Here is a 21,076-nt window from a genome sequence, read left to right as displayed (position 1 = left end):
TTATAATTATGATGGAATTTTATCATAATACACTAATTTATTACTCAATCCGCATTCATTGAAAGATATACACAATGTACAGTTAAGTGGCCCAAATCCTCTGACCACTAAAAGGCAAAATAAAGTTTTTACTAGGCTAAATTTTGAAGAATTTAACTTATAATTTTAACCCTGATCCATCCTCAGAAGAGACACTGGAAATGGTTACGGCTAAGATAGCCACTAAGCTTTGTGTCTTTCTAGTGAAGATGAACCCGTGAAAGAAAACTTCACTGACAGGCGATTCAATTTTTAACTGAGAGAACCTTCCTTCACTCTTCATTACAGAACATAGCTTCTAGGAGCTGAAAGTCCTTTGTCTGCTGACTCATTCAGAACAGTGTAAACAACCAGAAGTTAATTTAACACATGAACATCTTTCCTGATTCTAAAGACTGTCAAGGAAGCAGTTACCTTGACTTTGTTCTTCCCCTGAGACCCTTGGGGAAGAAGTATGGTTCTTCCTTAAAATATCTCTTAGCAGCCTGATAAGTCAACACCTATTCCAGAAGAAAACTCTTTGTGTCTGAAAAACAAACTGGGTTTAGGCTGACATGATGTTATTCGTAATTTTCAGTTGCTTCTACAGCTTGGTGCAAAGTGATGACCTTGAAATGGTAATCTCCAATGATATATTTCAAGTTCAATGAAAACGTACTGAAGTGGAACTGAAGTGACTGAATGGAGTTACTGAGGCAGACATTAAATAGTATTCCTCAAAAGGGCAAATATGAAAGAATAAGTTTTCTTTTATTATATTGCTTTTCTTCAGAAAAAGTCATACAGTATTTTAAAGTTATTTCCCCCACCTAACTGCAAATGCTCAGCTTTCTCTGGCACAGAATTATAAGTGAATCATTTTATTAAAGCCATATGATGATCACTACTGAGCTAAATGCTTTAGAAATTATCCAGTTGTAGAACTGTGGTATGAAAAGCTGTTCTTTAAAAGTTCTTGATAGTGAAGTTTGTTCAGTTCAAGCCAATGAGTAAAAATCAGGTCAAGATGGTTAATTCCAATTTCCAATTTATCTATTTCAATTTCCATTTTTGCCTTTCAACAATACTGGCAATGATGGGAAGTGTGATGAGACAAATTCAGGATAAAATGATCTGGCCAAGTACTTTGACTAGAAAGAGAAATATCAGTTCATCCCTACAGTTAGATAATTTTAAAATTTTACATTTATGAAAATCCAAGGTACCCATTAAGTAGTCAAATACCATAATATATCCTCAATAATAAAATCATTCAATAAAATAATTTCAAGGAAATTTTTACTTCATAGTTAAGAATTAATGCTTTCTCTCCTTTTATGTTTTTTTTCACCAAGATTCCTATTATTGTTAGCTATATTAAAATTTGCTTTGAGTTCACATGAAAGATGTAGAGCTCTCTGATCAGACACCTGGTTGTTAATGAAAATCAGTAACTGGCCTGTGACTGCAAGGAGGCCGTCAACAAGGAGGCGATGCCAACATGTAGAATAAAGGATAGTTTTAATTCTTTCTCCTGTCCACTCAGTCAATCACAATCTATGGGAAGAGCCACTGCTATTGTGGTCTTGACATGCCATCAGCATGCTTGATATATATCTTTAACTAGGCTCAAATTGGTGTTCACAGCTAGCACACATAAGATAAACAGAACGATGTAATGATGCAGTTTTCTTATTTTTTTTCTCTTTTACCTCTAAAATATATCAATTTGAAAGATTCTCACCTTTTAACTCTTTGTTGACTCTTTCTTTGGAACTAAATAATCTCTTATAAATGACTTAGTCTAAGCTGGAGGGACCCCTGCTTGCCTGCTGTCATGCTGGATGCAGGACAGCACAGTGGGACTGCCTTGTGTCAAGAAGAGATCAGTGCCTCTCAGAATCTTGATTCCCCTTTAACCAAAGCAAAGAAGGGCTTCTTATTCATATGCTTGTGCCTGTCAGTCTTCTACCTTAACATTCTAGTCCTCTTTCTCTGCAGTATGATTGTATAACATCTCCTCAAATATAGACGGTCCTAGCTTTGCATGGTTCTGGTATGAATAAATTTCAGTTACCATGGCTTAGTTAAATAAAACAGCCCTTCCCAATTTTAGTTTCCACAACATATTAACTGTGAATAACTGCATAAAATACAAACTTTGCTACTAGCCCTTCAGTCCACAAATCACTACTTAAATAACAGATGTACCTCATGCTCAGTAACAAATCACCTCACTTTTCCCAAAGTTTGCAGGTGATTGGTCATTGAACTTCTGTTGCTGAGTTCATGCACAGACCCTTGTGTTGCTTTTTTGTCTCCTATGATAAATTCACTGTCATTTAAAAATAAAAAATATAATTGAAGAAAGTATTTGTCAACAAAGAAGCTAAATGGAGCATATAAAGAAAAAAGTGAGAACACTGAAAGTGATATTACAGTAGATACACATACTTCCATACCCAGTTGGCTGAGGATGGCTCCTGGAGCTTTGTTTGCACAGTTGGGCTCCCTGTGTAAGGGTCATGCAGTCTGAGCTTGCTCCCAGCACCTCAAAGAATGTTCCTAAGAGGATAAACAGGTAGACCAGAAGGCTGCTTATGGTGGGACATTGTAAACATGTACAGAAACTGTCCACTCCAGCTGCCAATAAATTAGAGTTGGGTCAAGGGAATATACATTTGGCACTACAAGTTTCCTAGAAATATGATATAGAGATTTATATTCTTCAATAACAGAGTTTGGAAAATTTTTTTTCCATGAAGGGACAGATAGTAATAAACAGAGCCTTTGTGGGTTTCCTTATGTGTCTCTTTGTTGCAACTACATGGGCATTATAGAGTGAAAGCAACTGTAAACAATAGGCAAACAAATGAGTGAGTCACAATTAAATTTTATGGACATTGAAATTTGAATTTCACAAAATGCTAATATTCACTAAATTCATCATGAAGTATTATTCTTTGTTTGATTATTTTTAACTAATATAATGTATAAACCAAAGCCATACAGAACAACCAGTGGTTAGCTTTGGCTTTTAGCCCATTGTTTGCCAGTCCTTACTCTTAAAATACCAATAAAATATAAATATTTGGAGAAAAAGACACCCAACAAATATTTATTGGTCATAATAAATCAAAGAACTCTTCCTTTTAGAAAAAAATTCATTAAATTTTCATATAGCAATTTGTATATCAGATTTAACTAATCAGGGTGGCCTTTCTCAGCCAACCTTCATAAAAATAGCAGCACTGTTCCCTTATCCTGTTCTTCCCATCCCCCTTTTTTTACTTTATATATCTTGATAACTAGTCATTGCATAAACTAAACTAAATTGTATATTTGTTTTTAATCTGCTGAATATAATTTAAACTACAATAGACCAGGGACTTTTGCTGTTTGGTCTACCAGCACTGACAACAGTGACTGGAGATTAGTAGGTATTCAGTGAATATTTGTAGCAGAATTAGATAATCCAAAAAGGATGAATTAATAACCTGGGAACCCGAGAAATGCTGGGGAACTGGCAGTAGAATGGATACAATTGTAACCCAATTTCATAATTAGTACTTTCCAATTTGGGGTCAGAGATTTAAAAAATCAACAAAACCTTTTTTTTTTTTTTCCTAATTTGGGGAAAAAAGTAATATCAACAGAACAATCAGAAAGTCACATTTTCTGTTCAACATGTGAGTACCTATAAAAATTATTTTAATTTAATAGAATTATAATTAGACTGCCAAACATATGAAGCCATTATTATTCATGCCCATGCTTCAAAGGTAGACCTAGGCAATGGTCACCCTTACAGATTTCTGTAAAGAAACCACTTAAAAGGAAATTGTAATTATGTACAACAAAAAATACCTCTGACTAGAATGTAATGACAATAGATCAGTAAAGATTAAGAATAGTATAATAAGTGAACATAATTTATTTGTATAATTAGTATAAAACATTTATTTGATTATAGTAAAGAATAATAGCTGTTTTATAATTCTTTTAATCTGATAAATATTAAATTGATACTGACATTGAAATTTTGATACATATAAAATGTAGAAAGCAATGGCTAATATATAGGGTTAAAATATATATGTGTAAATCAGATGTGCAAAAGCATAACTATATTTTTTTATAGCTATACACATGTTGTTCATTAACTTCTTTTCAAAAGGAACTTTGTCTAAAAGTCAAAAGCTTACTAATGAGACCTTTCTTGGCTGGATTTGTTCTGTGAACTGTAAAAGTCTTAACCCTGAAAACTAGAGTTTTAAATGAGAAAAAATTTGCCAGCAAAGAATAATATGTAACATTTCAAAATATTACCTCCACCATTATTTATTGACTCAGCATTCAGTTAAGATTTTTACATATGTCATTGTCTTGATATTTGTCATGGTGTCTCAAAGAGGTACATGATATTATTCTCATTATCATATGAGGAACACCAATATATGGAATACTTAATTATGTTGCTAAAGAATACAAGGCTCACACAGCTCTGTTTTAATTTTACTAAAATAAGTAAACATCACTCATCAAGTGGTATTTGGGGTTGTTAGTGAGGAATTAGGCTTTAAAGTCTGTACACCAGCCAAAAGTCCTAAAATAACTAAAATTGTTTTCATTAAAATCCCTTACATTTCTACTAAATGCACATTAATATGAACTTAGACAAATATACACACAGATATATAGCTGTACTTTGAAAAGTTTAAATTTAGTATGGAAACATTTTTTGTTGGGTATTTCTTTGTTGTTGATACAAAATAAAATACCTAGTTTTCTTTTGTATAGTTTGTTCTTATATAAAATAAAAAGTAAGTAATTAAATGCATAATAGTACTCCCAGCACAACACAGATCCTGGAACTTTCTGAGGCATCAGCATTTTCACTTCTCCCATCTCTTACTTACTCCAGAGAAATTGAGGTTGACATCACACCTCATCATTGAAATGATTATCTCTATCTCTCTCAGCAGGTATGGTTGGATTCCTTGAGTAATATGTATAGTTAATATGACTCAAGTGTAACAGAGTAAATTAAATGTGCTTATTCCCTGTGATATTTATTCATGAATTTTGCTCTTGGTATTAAATCATCTCTTGATGGGTCTATCATTATGTGTATAGATCATTATCTACAAGTCTACATGAGCATTTCTGAACCACATTAGTGCTGCATGATCTTAAAAGGAAATTTTAAAAGTCAGGCATCAAGGCTACCTGAAACAGAACTAACATAAAATTCTTCAAAAGCTTTGACATTAAATAAAAATACATCTGATAATTCCAGTATATCAAAGAATATTTCATATGCATAAAAAAATCCCCAAAAGCCCAGGTTGTTATCCAACATGTGAAATGTTATTACTAGTAGAACAAAAACCATTAAAAAGCAAATAGGTTTAGTAATGAATAAACATAGAGAAAACAACATATTTTTGTGATTTATTTACTCATATATTTGTATGGTTTTCAAGAAGCAAGAAGATTTTTTTCATGATTTTTTTCCACTCACATTTTTTACAAGTCATGTTATAATGTCTATAACATTGGTTAATGTATCTCTTTTTCATGAAAGTGCAGTGGTCACAAAAAGTTACTTGTACATGACTGCTCACAGTAGTTTTACCTATAATAGCTAAAACTGGAAATATCCCAGGTGTTCATCAGCAGGAAACTGGATAACCAGATTACTATTAAGGAATTCAAAGGAAAGAATAAATTATTGATATACATAACACCATGGTGGAGTCACCAAAGTATGCTGGTTGACAGAAAGTTTAGATAAAAGCATATGAAATGTGTGATTGCATTCATATGAAGTTTAAGAATAGGCCAAACTATTTTAAGTAGAAAGAAATTCAGAGAAGTGGTTGTCTTGGAGATGTGGAAGCTGGGGACTGACTAGGAAGGGATATGAGGGAACTTGCTGGGGTAATGGTAATGTTTTCTATCTTGTAAGGACTTTGAATTACATAAATATATGTATTTGTCAAAATTCATTTAAAAATACACTTAAGATTTGTGCAATTCATTGTATGTTAATATTGTCCAAAAGCTCTAAAATAATATTGAAATCTAGTTAATGATATGATGATGTGTACAGTATGAAGTGTACTTATGTCTACAACCTTGAAATGTATTAAAATATGATAGATGAGTAGAGGAATAATAGTTGGATAAATATATGTTAAAGCAAATGAAGCATAATTTTAACTGTAAAATTTAGCTGAGTATGTGGAAGTTAACTGAATAATTATTTTAAGTTTTAATTATGTTCAAAAATTTCGTATTATTTTGGGAAAATGAAAACAGATGCATTTAATATAACTGGATTGGTATAATAAAATGGCAAGAACACAATGCTAAGATATTATAGATGAGGGATAAATAAGGCTAACTGAGAAGCCATGCGTGAGAGAATATTACAATAGGGTTAAACAAGCAAAGAAAGAGGGATAAAAGGAAAAAGACACTGAAGCATAAGATAATATATATGTGTGGGTAGTACTGCAACCAGTGTGGTGCTTCATATCTGAGGAAGAGAGTTGTGAAATTTAGTAAAGATTAAAAGTGCTCTTCAAGACATTTATGATGGAGAGAAAAATAGGAAAAAAACTTCTGGTTAAATTTGTAATGATAACTGGTGAAGGATAGATGTTGCACTGGTAAAGAATATTGGGCTGTACCTGGGGGAAGGGGGCCTAATGAAGGTTTTTATTTTATTATGTTATGTATATATATTTGTGTTTTAATGATCATGCTAAAAGTTGTGATAAGTTACTTTGGAAATAATGAGCTGGATGAGTAGGATTGGAGAGAGACTGGAGGTAGGGAGATCATTATCTAGTTTAGTAATGTGTTGTCAGGAAAAACGGTCCATTTGATAAACACATGAAATACCCCAGGTCTGCAGGCATAAGATGATAAAGCTTCAACTAAAGTAGTAGAAATGCTGATGTAAATCAGACAGTCCCTGATAACTGATTAACTATAGAGAGCAGAGTAATTCTGACAACTAAAGTTTGAAGCCAAGTTAGATGGAAGTACTAATAGTAGGGTATAGTCTAGATATTAACAGTTTTTTTTAATAGTAGGAAATATAATTACATGTGATGAATTATAGAACTTTTTATTTAATAATTATACCATGTATTTCAGCCTAGAAATATTTAATCCCAGAAAAATAGGATTTCTATATTTCATATCTAAAAGTTGCCTTTTTCATATGGATAATTTTTCTTTGAGGAAATAATATACACATAAAAGTTAAATTTTTAAAAAAATGAGTATTTTAGAGCATATTTATTTTTTTCAATTACTTTCTTTTGTATTTCTTAAAATAATAAAATAAGGTTTATTTACCTGTCCTGGGATTTTTTCTTTATCCTGTACACTAGAGAACTAGTTCCAAACTTCAGTAAAATTATAAATAAAAATCACATATTAAGAATTAAAAGTATGTTGGAATTTTATGCTGATATTTTAAAAAGTCACTTTGAGCACATCTCATCATTAATAGGTCAAAGGTGGGAAAAAGGGTAGAAGGAAGAACACCAATTTTGGAATTACACAGATACCTAGATTTAAACTCTACCTTAATTTTAACTACTTACTAACAGGTAAAAATAAGAAGTTTCTTAACCTCTGTCAAAATCAGAATGATCAAGAATATACTCTCAACCTAAATTTGCTGTAAAATGTAAATGAAATTTTGTATATAATGGTGCTTGGAAGTTGGTAAAGTACATGTTATTGTGGGGGTTGGACAAGATGGCAGAATGGGAAGATTCTGGGCTCCCCTCCTTCCGCAGACACACCAAAATTACAACAACACATACAGCAACTATTTCTGAGAATGACCTGAAAACTATCAGAAAAGATTTTCCACAACTAAAGATAAAAAAAGGAAGCCACATTGAGATGGTCAGGAAGGGTGCAGATGCAGTCTGCCTGGGACCCACACCCCCAACACTGGAAACCAGGAGCAGGAAGGATATCACATTTGTGGTGGTCCTCCCTGAGAAACAAAGGCTCAAAACCCTACATGAATCTCCTGAACCCTGGGACTTGCACTGGGAAGACAAGCTCCCACAATGTTAGACTTTGAAAATAAACAAACTTATGTCCAGGAGAGGCAGAAGGCTATAAGAAACCAAAATTTGCTCTTAAAGGTGCATGCAAACTCACTTGCTCTGAGACCCAACACAGAAAAAAGCACCTGCGTCATACTGAGGAGATTTATTGATTAATTTTAAGGTGTGTTTCTGAGTGGCTGGGAGCTGTTAGAACTTTCTCTGGGTATAGAGGAACTGGCAAGGGCCCGTCTTTTGTTTTGTTTTGTTTTTTGTGTTTTTCCATCATCCTCTACCTAGCTGACCCTGTGCTGGTAAGTGCCATTTCTGACTCTCCCCACGTAACTTACTTGAACGACTCAACGCACCCCAGATTCACCTGTGGACCTGACAAAGGCAGTGCTCCTCCAAAGTGGCCACCTACCAGACCCAACAAGCACTTTCAGCTGGCAGCAGAGACCATCCAAAGCAGCTCCTTTCACCACCAGTCCTGGCAGCCACACTTGACTGGCAGTACAGCCTATCAAAGGTGGCTCTCCACCCTGACAGACTTGGCAGGTGCTCTTGACCAGCACTGATATTCCCCTGAATGTGCTCTTACGCCAGGAGCCAGTCACACACAACAGAGTGCATGCAACATTTGTGGCTAGACCTTTCAGCCAGATGCATGGCAGACCAGTTCCACACACTAGCTATATCCACAGCAATCACAGCCCAACCACAACATGAGGGCACATGCAGCCCACACAGGGGAAAATCCTGGGGCACCTGGTTCTGGCAACCAGGCAAGACACTGCTACTGGGTCCGATAGGACACGTCTACTTAAAGCCACTCTTTCAAGACCAAGAGATGTAGCTGATCTACCTAATGCATAAGAACAAACACAAAGAGTTAGGCAAAATGAGACAAAGAAATGTGTTGCAAATGAAAAAACAAGACAAAGCCTGGGAAAGAAAAAAAAAAGCTAAATAAAATGGAGATAACTGATCTTCCAGGAAAAAGGGTTCAAAGTAATGGTCATAAAAATACTCACTGAGCTCAGGAGAAGATGAAGGAACACAGTGAGAACTTCAACAAAGAAATAAAAATATAAAAAAGAACAAATTAAAACTGAAGAATACAATAACTGAAATGAAAACTATACTAGGGGGATTCAACAGCAGATTAGATGTTACAGAAGAATGGATCAGTGATCACTGAAAGACAGGCTAGTGTAAAAGACCCAATCAGAATAGTAAAAAGAAAAAAAGAAACAAAAAGATGAGGATAGTTTAAGGAGCTCTGAGACAACACCAAGCATGCTAACATTAGCATTATAGGCTTCCCAGAAGAAGAGAGAGAATAAGGGACAGGAAAACTATTAGAAGAAATAAGGGTGAAAATATCCCTAAACTGGTGAAAGAAACAGACATCCAAGTCCAGGAAGCACAGAGAGTCCCACAGATGAACCTATATCATGACAAAATTATATAATCATCTCAATAGATGAAGAAAAAGCTTCTGACAAAATTCAACATTCATTTAAGATATAAAAACTCTCAACAAAGTGGGTGTAGAGGGAACATACCTCAACATAATAAAAGTTATATATGACAATCCCACAGAAGCATCATACTCAATGGTGAAAAGCTGAAAGTATTTCCTCTAAGTTCAGGAACAAGATAAGGATGCCCACTCTTTCCAGTTCTATTCAACATATTATTGAAAGTCCTAGCACAGCAGTCACACAAGAAAAAAGAAATAAAAGGCATTCAAACTGAAAGGAAGTAAAACTATCACTGTTTACAGATGACATGATACTATATTTAGAAAACCCTAAAGACTCCACCAAAAATATTAGAACTAATGAATTCAGTGAAGTAGCAAGATATAAAATTAAAGTACAGAGATATGTTAGTGTTTTCATACACTAATAATGTTCTATCAGAAAGATAAATGAAGAAAACAATGTCATTACAACAGAATCAAAAAGAATAAAATACCTAGAAAAATTTAACCTAAAAGGTGAAAGATCTGTACTATGAAATCTATAAGACACTGATGAAATTGAAGACAACACAAAAAATTTGAAAGATATAATGTGCTCATTAATTGGAATAATTAATATTGTTAAAATGTCCATACTACCCAAAGCAAACTATGGATTCAATGAAATCCTTACTAAAATACCAATGGCATTTTTCACAGAACTAAAACAAATAATCTTAAAATTTGTAGGGAATCACAAAAGACCCAAATAGCCAAAATAATCCTGAGAAAGAAGAAAAAGACTGGAGGTATTATGCTTCCTGATTTCAAAGTAAACTCCAAAGTTATAGTCATCAAAACAGCATGGCAGTGGCATAAAAACAGAAACATAGATCAATGGAACTGGATAGAGAGCTGAGATATAAAATTACACTTATATGCTCAATTAGTCTATGACAAAGTAAACAAGAGTATACCATGGGGAAAAGACAGCTTCTTCAATAATTGTGTTGGGGAACTGGGCAGCCGTATGCAAAAGAAACAAACTGGATCATTTTCATACACCATAAACAAAAATAAACTCAAAATGTATTACAGACTAAAATGTGAAACCTGAAACCATAAAATCCTAGAAGAAAATGTGAGCAGTGTGCTTTTTGACATCAATTTTAGCAATATGTTTTTGTATATGTCTCCTCAGGTAAGGGAAACAACAGTAAAAATAAACAAAAGGGACCACATCAAAGTGAAAAGCTTTAGCACAGGGAAGGAAACTATCAACAAAACAGAAAGGCAACCTACTGAATTAGAGATGATACTTGCAAATGATATATTTAATAAGGAGTTAAAGTCCAAGCTATATGAATCCAAGTCATAGAATTCAATATCAAAAACACAGCCTGATTAAGTAATGTGCAGAGGACCTGAACAGACATTTTTTCCAAAGAAAACATATGAATGACCAGAAGACACATGAAACAATGCTCAATATCACTAATCATCAGGGAAATGCAAATGAAACTCATGAGATTTTGAGATCTTACACCTATCAGAATGGCTATCATCTAAAATACAACAAATAACACATATTGGTGAGGATGTGGGGAAAAGGGAACCCTTGTATACTGTTTTGGGGAATGTAAATTGGTGCAGCTACTATGAAAAACAATATGGAGTTTTCTCAAAAAATTAAAAATAGAACTCCCGTATTACTCAGCAATTTCACTTCTTGGTATTTACCTAGGAAAATAAAAACACTAAATCAAAAAGATATATGCATCCCTATGCTCATTGCAGCATTATTTACAATAGCCAAGATATGGAAACAACTTAAGTGTCCACAGATACATGAATGAATAAAGAAGATGTGGTATACATATACAACCAAATAATACTCATCCATACAAAAATGAAATCTTGCCATTTCAAAAGCATTGATGAATCTAGAGGATAGCATGTTAAGTGAAGTAAGTCAGACAGAGAAATACAAATATTCACTTATATGTTTACTCTAAGGAAAAAATCAAATGAACAAACAAAACAAAAACAGACTCATAGATACAGAGAACAAATAGCTGGTTGCCAGAGGGGAGGGAGGTGGAGGGTTGGGCAACATAAGTGAAGAGAATTAAAAGGAAAAAACTTCAAGTTATAAAATAAATGTCACAGGGATGTAATATACCATATAAGGAATTTAGTCAATAATACTATAATAATATTGTATGGTTATATATGGTTACTAGAGTTACTGCGGTCATCATTTCATAATGTGTTTAAATGTGAAATCACTATGTTGTACACGTGAAATTAATATAATATTGTACTTCAACTATACTTCAATCAAAATATGTATATAAATCATTGATGAAATAATTTTATCATTCCCAAATGATCAGTTACTAAGGATAAATAACAGATTCACAATAATTGTTTTTTCTTGAGGGGTAATTCTGTGAAAATTATTCAGGTAATGACAATCTTTTGTTTACAGTTTGCCTTTAAAATCTTCCAAAGGTTATAAATAAAGGAGAATTTCATAGTTATTCAAAGTTTATATTGATAAATAGTATATACACACACACACATACATGTGATTTTTCATTTTGGATATTTACTAAAATTAGCTAAATAAGCTGTAATTTAAGTATGGCAGATATTTACTGAAAGCCTACTCTAAGTAACAATGCTTTCTGATGTTAGGAATGTAAAGTTCCTGTCTCCAAGTTGCTTATAATTTAGAAAAGGGAATTAATCTATTATATTAGAACAAATATGCTCATGAATTTATACTTGTAGTTCTGAATATTTGTTAACAATGCCTCAGATCCAAGATATGTATTGATTTCTATTTAAGCTCAGGCAGGAATTTGAATTGTATTTGTTATGGGAAGAATATGTAAGGATTCAATCAAATTGTTAGTGCGTCATCATCTACATTGTAATCAGAACTGCTCTAACTTATTACATTATATAATATAATACTTTGAGTTAGAATTATTATCTTCATTTTAGAGATGTGGAAGTTACATGTGAATATAGTATTACCAAATTTGTGAATATTCAAACACTATCAAACCATGGAAACATCAATGGTATAGTTTACAAATATGTAAACAGTGGTGAAATATCAGGTTTGCTAATAGTTTAATTCTAAACAAAATCTGTACTCTCCAAAAAGTATAGGGCATAAAACAAGTAAAATAATCCATGGAGGAAAAAATTAGGAGACAAAAGAAAAATGAAGCTTCTGCTTGATAGAGAATGGAAGACACACCAAAGTGCCCTCTAATCAAAATACCAGTAAATCTGGGCAAATTGCAACAATAACATTAATTTTTTTGCATTGCTGGACTTGAAAGTAAGAAAAAACTCCAAGAAAAAAACTTCAGCCAAATAGCTGAAGAACAGTGAGGTGAAACCTGGGATAGAGTTTGCTACCTGAGTACAAAAGCCAGCATTTCCTTGGAGTGTATGTCCACACCTACGGTAAGATCTAGATCATCTGCCTTGGGCCTAACATGAGGTGGGAGAATGATCCAGAGACTTTGCATTAAGCCTGGAGCATTGAAGAGGGCTGACAAAGCTGTATGTCACTGGTGGTCCTGGTTCTTTGTTAAAGCTGACTTATGCTTGCTAGAGGAAAGTGTGAAAAGATTTTAATGAAAAATGGAACCCAAAAATATGAAATAGATAATCTCACGCATGCTCCCTGAAGGAGATAACACAAGAACCAAGAGACTGATTTCCCACAAATGCCTGATTTAAAGACCAAAATTTACCAATGACCATCTGCCAAGAATCTCTCCCCATCCTCAAGCCAATAAACTAACTTCTTGGACTCTGGCTGGAGTCTGCCCTCTTTGCATTCCTTGCCCATAAATACAGCCTGCCCCAAACCCTCAGTGGACCAGCCTGTAGCTTGCTAGAGATTGCATTTCCGGAATTGCAATGCCTCTACTCTTCCAGAACAAACTCAATTTCTGGTGTCAGAAACAACAAACAATAGACTTCGACTCTCAAGCTTTTAGATGTTGGAGTTATTAGCTACAGAATATAAAATAAACCTGTGAAATATTTAAAGAAATAATAGATTAAATTTTTCAAAAAGCATGTAAAATGAGAACATCAACAACGTTATTATATATCTCTCAAAAAAATTCGAAGAGAAGTTTCATAAATGGACAATGTTGAAATTACAAATTTGCAGGGGCCTCTGCTGTTAAATATGGATTAGCTTGTATCAAATAAACTATCTCCACAATAATAACTATAAAGTGATAGTCTTAGAATACAAAATTCAACTGTTTAAAGACATTAGAGATTAAAAAAAGATATCAAACACTTAATAGGACAAATCCCAGATAGAAGGGATGAGAATTGAAATGAGGCCAACATCCTTTGCCGTTTTCCCCTTGGGAAATGGCTGATTCACAGGCAGCACTAGGCTGAGAGTCCTTGAAGTACTTGTTGGCCCAGGCTTGTTGGCAGCCTTATGCGGCTGGAGAGACACTAACTGTAGTTCAGGGCAACCAAGGTAGTCAGGACTTTAGACTCAGAAAAAAGAATGACAAGGCATCATTGCTTGTCTTCTGGGCACTTGCTAATTTGTAAGACATATACAAGGAGAGACAGAAATCCAGGCAGAAAATGGAAGCTAAGATGCTAAAAAATTAGAACTGGTTCTTCTGAGGTGAAAATAAAATGGCATTCAGGGCCCAGTAAAGACCAATGGCCTTGATATACATACTGAAAGCAAACCAGGAGTAGGGCGACCCTCACAGATACTACATCTTAGCCTCAAATTATCTAATGCTTGTTTGGAAGAAGGTGTTTTGTTCTTACTTAAGTGTCTGTCAAAAGGAAAATTATCTCTGAGAGAACTTAAGGTTGTCCATAGCCTCTATCTATTCTCATACACAGTATTCATCATTCTTTCCAAAACTGCCAGGTATGCTATGCTACATACTAAATGTTTACAGCAAACTTGTAAAATATTTAAATTATTCCTTATAAAATGGACAAAATGAGAAAAGCACCTCAGAAGCTATTTCTATTGAACTTTATGCCAAATAATGTAGGCAATTAGTTCAAGAAACTGAAATAAAATATGTAATAATTGGAAAATAGGGAAATAATATGTCACTCTTCAGCAGTATATTTGATGATTAAATACATAAAAAATTGAAATTACAAAAATATTCAATTTCATTACTAGAAGGAGAAATATAAATGTAATGGCAAGAACATGGGGTTCATTATACTATTTTTTCTACTATTATGCTAAAATTTTTAATAATAAAATGGTTTTTTAGACAGAAAATTTGTTGACAAGGCCCAAAAAATGACACTATTTCCATAATTTAGTGCTACTATAAATTCTTAAAACTTTCAAGAAAGAAATCAGCTCATATGTCGCAAAAGCTTTACCTTCCCACCTAATAATTTTTCAGCCAGTTATCTGTATAAACACTCAAAGTTTAGGAAAAACTCTTAATGTATGCAGATACTAATGATGGTGTTATTTATAGAAAATAAAATGGATTATTCCACCAAAGTGTTTGATAATAGGATTAAGCTCAAGTAAACTGTGGCATTTTTCATGTGAATAAGAATTAGTAAGGTACTTGAAATGATGTATTTAAAAAATTTAATGAAATATAAATTTACACATATAATATAATTAATAAATAAAAGCAACAAAATAATAATTCTTAGGTATGTTAATAAATCTAAATATGCCTATATTTAGATACCAGAGGGAGAGAGATGAAGACAATTGTAAATAGATAATCTCTGTATAAATGTAGATATAGAGTTATGTCTGTATACCAACATGTATACACACACACACACACACATGCACATTTACAGAGAAATTTGGAAAAGAAAATATGCCACTCTGTTAACAATGATAACTATGATTATATTTAAGTTATAAGCTCAGAGTTGGTTTTCCTTTTCTTATCTATACTACTGTATATTTACCAGGTTTTCAATATATGTTCATAATTAGAATGAAAGGAAATGAATCTTCACAAAATACAATTTCTATGAGTACAAAACCAAATTATTTTTATTTGCATGGGATTTTCTAATAATCAAGCAAAATCAGAAAATAAATTCAATAGAGACTTTTTCATACAAATACTTTCCAGTAATCAATAGCACCAAATTTTATTTCATAGCTTACATGAATCATACATTAGTGTGAGATATTTCAAGCACTTGAGAATAAGCAATTTGTGTTTTACTTTTAACTCAACCTTCTGAAGGATTTATGATGATTCCTATGTGATTTGTAATAAAATTCTTCCAAAACGAAAGCATATTTATTGGTACAATTTACTGCATTGTTTTAAATCTGCACTTGATTTCAGTTGAAAACATTTAAAAAATTTGTTCTCTTAATAAAAATAGTTTTTAAAAATTCATTGACTTTTTTCCGTATTTAATTTTATATGTCCCCTCATTTTTCATTCATAGTAGAACAAATATTAATAAATATATTAATCATTTTTTGTTGTTGGAGGTAGGAGTTTATTAATTAATTTATTTATTTTTGCTGTGTTGGGTCTTCGTTTCTGTGCAAGAGCTTTCTCTAGTTGTGGCAAGCGGGGGCCACTCTTCATCACAGTGCGCGGGCCTCTCACTGTCACGGCCTCTCTTGTTGTGGAACACACGCTCCAGATGCGCAGGCTCAGTAGTTGTGGCTCACGGGCCTAGTTGCTCCGTGGCATGTGGGATCCTCCCAGACCAGGGCTTGAACCCGTGTCCCCTACATTAGCAGGCAGATTCTCAACCACTGCGCCACCAGGGAAGCCCTATTACTCATTTTAATTGGCCTTAAATATGCTATAAATTACTACATCGCTAAAGACTTATTTTTCAGTATTTTCCAGTATGGCAGCTAATTAAATTATACTTTCCAAGAGATACTGCTAACTTCATTTATGACTTGATTCTTTTCTCTCATACGATTCATGTGATTCCCAACTCTTGAATGTTGTTTGTATTGGTATAAAAGGCATTTAATTTCTACATAATGCTAATCATATAAATGCCACTGATATGAATATCTTGTTGTCCTATCTTCTTCCCTATGTCACATTACTATTATGTCATAGAACCACTATAGCCCATGCCTCCAAAGTTCCTAGATGGCTTGGCCTTAGTCCATAATGTGAAAAGGAAAGTCAACCCAGGTTGCTGCTGAGTTCTCTGATGGTCTCTTTGGCACTGAACAAACATGTTGGAATGCTCTGTATTAGTTTAGCCTCTTTACATTTAATCACTGTAATTGTTACAGAAGCACAATATAGTATTGAGAAAGGATAAATTAGACTAGAGATTTTAAGTGACATTCGTGGATTTGAACAGGCATCTCTCTGATTGCAAAGACTACTTTCTTCACTCAGAACATCACCTGCTTTCTATGATGTCTAGATTTCAATTCAGAATCTATCATGCTTATCCTTTCCCTGAAATCTGCTGTGTCTTTCCTCTACTACTATGTGGCTTTCATTTCTCCACTGGCTATATTTCAGCCATAAAGTATTCCTCTCCATTTTTAAAGATGTCACACTTCTTTAGCTGTAAACCGTCACATTTGATTTATCTCTAGTCTGGAATTTACCAGCACACCTACTCTGCTGCTCCAGTAATGTGCTAAACTAATGCCTAATAATTATTTAGATTTCAGCTAAACACAACAACAACAAACACTTTCTCTGTACTTCTCTACTTTTCTGGACTAGACTAGGTTGGTTCCCAAGCATTATACTGATTTCACTCACAATTCCATTCCTGTAACCCTCATTTTATTCACAAATATTTTGTTTACTATTTGCTTTCCTAGAGTAACTTGGAAGCTTTGTGAGGTAGGGGTAATATTCATAATGTTCACAAGTTCTTAACACAGAGCCAGCACAAAATAGATGTGCAAAAAGTGCATCATTATAGGATGCATGTAATGTGTGGATATAAGAAGAAAGGAGAGGAAAGGAGAGAAAAATGCTCTGAATTTTCTTAATATTTACAGTAAATCTGCAAGAGTTGTACTCATAGTTTATCAATCCCATAAAATATCATATGAATCCCAGTAACTGTGGAGCTGAAGAAGAATTCAATAAAATGTTTATATAGCCTTATGAGGCACAATATGAATATGTAAACAATTCCAAAAACCACACTAAACATTGCATATCATTGTATTGTATTGTAACATACTCTATTATATTATATTGTATTGCATTATTTTTCAAATTAGTCATGCAAAGTAAATTCCAATGTTTTGCTATATTTTTTCTTTTGATTTTCCTGCCTCTTTTTACATTTTAATTTTCCTCATTACCTTTAAAGAAAAGAAAACACAACTTTAAGATAAAATCTTAATGTCTATTTAGAGGTAGCACAAGTTAATAAGGTGTAGAAAACAGCTTTTAAGCAGTAAAAGCACAATGTAAATAAAAGGGATTAACTTGAAAATGTCCTAGTTGTTCTTTAAATCTCTTGAAACTGGTAAAGTTTCTGCTGCAGCAGGAAAAGTAGGTTCTCTGAGGTTTGGTAATGTCAGATTTTTATCTAAGTTATGGGATACATTTAATGTCCAATTCCTAGAGGGCTGAGGATATGGTAAGAATTCTTAAAACTTCCTTCAATTTTTTTTTCTATTTTATTGCTGATTTAATTAGGAATATCTTTTTAAATCCCTTGTTTTGTCACACTCTTTTAATCTTCTGGACTACTGGATAAGTGGAACAATAGCTAAATAATTAGTAGTGTTCAATTATATAATGAAAGTTTCAGAATCCCTAAGAAAGATCAATTTCTTAAGAATGTTTTCAGTCTCAAAAGACTGCTGTGTAAAATTAGACAAATTCAAATGCTGGAAAAAAGTTTAACTCAACAGACCCCCCCTATAGTCACATTCTTTTATGCTATGGCAATTGTATTTAAAGTTGTTAAATTTAAAATTTAAATTAGTTATGTCTTTTGGCTCTTCATAGCATAGTGATTTTTTACTAATGTTAATTTATTGTTTATTGTTCAGTCCTAGTCACTGGCTGGCCTGATTTCATCAATGTTCTTTATTTTTTCAATGATATGAGCATATTTACAAATGAAATTGATCTTATACAGGCATTCGTTCTGTAGAATGCAGTATTCTTGAAAAGCAAATGTCATTCATTAGACCTTAAAATTTGATAAACATGTATAAAATCATTGTCCTTTTATTGATATTTACTTTTACAGGTAAAACAAACTTATTAAAATGTTACAATAGAGCTTCCCTGGTGGCGCAGTGGTTGAGAGTCCACCTGCCGATGCAGGGGACATGGGTTCATGCCCCGGTCCGGGAAGATCCCACATGCTGCGGAGCAGCTGGACCCGTGAGCTATGGCCGCTGGGCCTGCGCGTCCAGAGCCTGTGCTCCGCAACGGGAAATGCCACAACAGTGAGAGGCCCGGGTACCACACACACAAAAAAAATAAATAAAATAAAAAAATAAAAAAGTTACAATAAAGTTTGCATGCTTCTACTCCAAGAGATGGCAAATTTTATCATGTGCTGCATGTTATTCAGTATTTACTACTCTCATAAAGACTACATGGATACATGTTAATAGATTTGTTATCTAAGTTTGAAAAACATTTTTGGGGACATTTCAATATAATTTCTGGCTATTTTTTAGAGATATTTGTATTTAAGATATTTTGTTTCACCACTTTATAAAAGAGGGTGTTAAAGCACTACATCTTTTGGGGGGAGATTTTTGACATGGTCTCTTAAATAATAACATTAAAGAAGGAGCTAGAAGTGTAGAGAGATAGGGAGGGAGGGAGATTGATGCCATTTCCTTAGTTCTTAAAGTGTCAAGTCATTTACCCTTTTAAACTAATAGTTAAGCTCTTGAATATATATGTTAATATTTTAATGCTCATTTAATGTGATAATCACTAGAAATCCATAGCCCAGAAAATAGGAGTAAAACTTCAAAAAATTAAACTAGTGAAAATCATTTTATAGCCACAGATATCTTCTTGGCAAATAAAAAATGGGAAATGTGTGTTGTTCTCTATTGATTACCTGAATTGTTTCCCCTTGCCTCCTATTTTGGGATCTCACTTCACAGTAGTTGAGGTAAGTTCTGTTGCTTCCTCCTGATTCTTTAAGAACAGAGTTCCTTTAATAGAGCTTGAATATGTGGTCACACCCTATGGTTGCCAACTGTATTTTGTACATGTATATTAAATGTATTATGGATAATTGTCACCTATTAGACACAAACATAGGACACTTACATTATTTGTCTTGTGTACTTGTTCAAGAAAATTAAGACACATAAAAAAGGCTGAAGAGAACAAACATTCATGGAGATTTTCCCACTAACTATAGAAAAGTAAGAACAAAACCTTCGAATATATGTATCTGGTTTTAAACAAATCATTCACTTCCTTGTAAGAGCAAAATTGGTAAAATATATATATATAAATTTGTAAATGATACCTGCCATAGTCAGTACACCCATTTATAATTGTCTACTTCTTTGTCTGGCTTCTGTATGAGATTCTAAACTCCTCAAAAGCAGAGACTCGCTTCTTCATAATATTACTCTCAGCAAGCATGTGGCTGGCAGATTACATTTCCTTTTCTTAGAATAGAAATACATGTTTCAATATATCCAACAAATTAGTTGGCCCGTGTTTTCTAAATACTTTTAATCTTTTTTTTTTCATTTCATATGAAGTCTTGTACATAATGCATGAGATAAAAGATTTAAAGATGAGTAAGAAACAGAAGCAGCAACTAAAGATTGAAAAAATGGAAAACTGAAACGTGTCTTAATTTTTCCCTAAATCTTAAATCTTAATGAATAAAGCTGTGATTCTGTGGAGTTTGTTGGTATTACACAGATTACAACCATAAAATCACATCATGGCGTGATACAGTGTGTGTATCACTAAAGATCTAGAACTAAATACCTTTGTTGTTATCCATTCCTCCCACTGCATACAGAGTTCCAACTGTAGATTTTCTAGGTTTAGTTCTTGGACTTTGCATTAAAGTTCTTCTTTCTGGCAATAGATGGTATTTCATTGCTTCCAGAATCAGCTTTTGACATTCCAGATCATTCTTAAATAATGTATGGTTTTCTAGGTCAGCCAATATCTGTGAATAATGCACAATCACTGTTAATAATGATTTTTATAGAGATGAGAATAAAGCATCAAATGAAAAGTAGAATATTAGTACCTATGATATTACCCCTATACTGAGAGGGATGCAAAATATAATAAGAATTAATTACACTGACAAATAAATATGAGTAAAATGCATGGCTTCCAAGAGAAACAGAACGGATATTATTTTTGATTCCATATTATTTATCATCATTTTGCCACACAGAGTATAAAGGTACTTCTAAAGATCACTTTTTCAATTCCCTTTCCTTTTTAAGAAAGCTGTTCACAAGTCAAATATAGTTGCCTATTTGGCCATAAACATG

At 33.3% G+C, this 21,076-nt stretch overlaps 1 protein-coding gene across 2 annotated transcripts in view; it reads right to left on the bottom strand.

Moving 5' to 3' along the window:
- Window positions 1-21,076, bottom strand: part of KLHL1 (kelch like family member 1) — a gene marked incomplete at both ends in the record, with an annotated part of 395,165 nt that overhangs the window by 83,691 nt on the left and 290,398 nt on the right. For both annotated transcript variants that reach the window (XM_079721747.1, XM_079721748.1), the window contains one exon: window positions 20,553-20,739. In XM_079721747.1, the coding sequence (XP_079577873.1) occupies window positions 20,553-20,739 (187 nt within the window). The remainder of the gene's footprint in view (window positions 1-20,552; window positions 20,740-21,076) is intronic.

This window comes from Hyperoodon ampullatus (assembly GCF_949752795.1).
Source record: "Hyperoodon ampullatus genome assembly, chromosome: 16".
Taxonomy (NCBI): domain Eukaryota; kingdom Metazoa; phylum Chordata; class Mammalia; order Artiodactyla; family Ziphiidae; genus Hyperoodon; species Hyperoodon ampullatus.
This window is presented reverse-complemented; position numbering and strand designations above follow the sequence as displayed.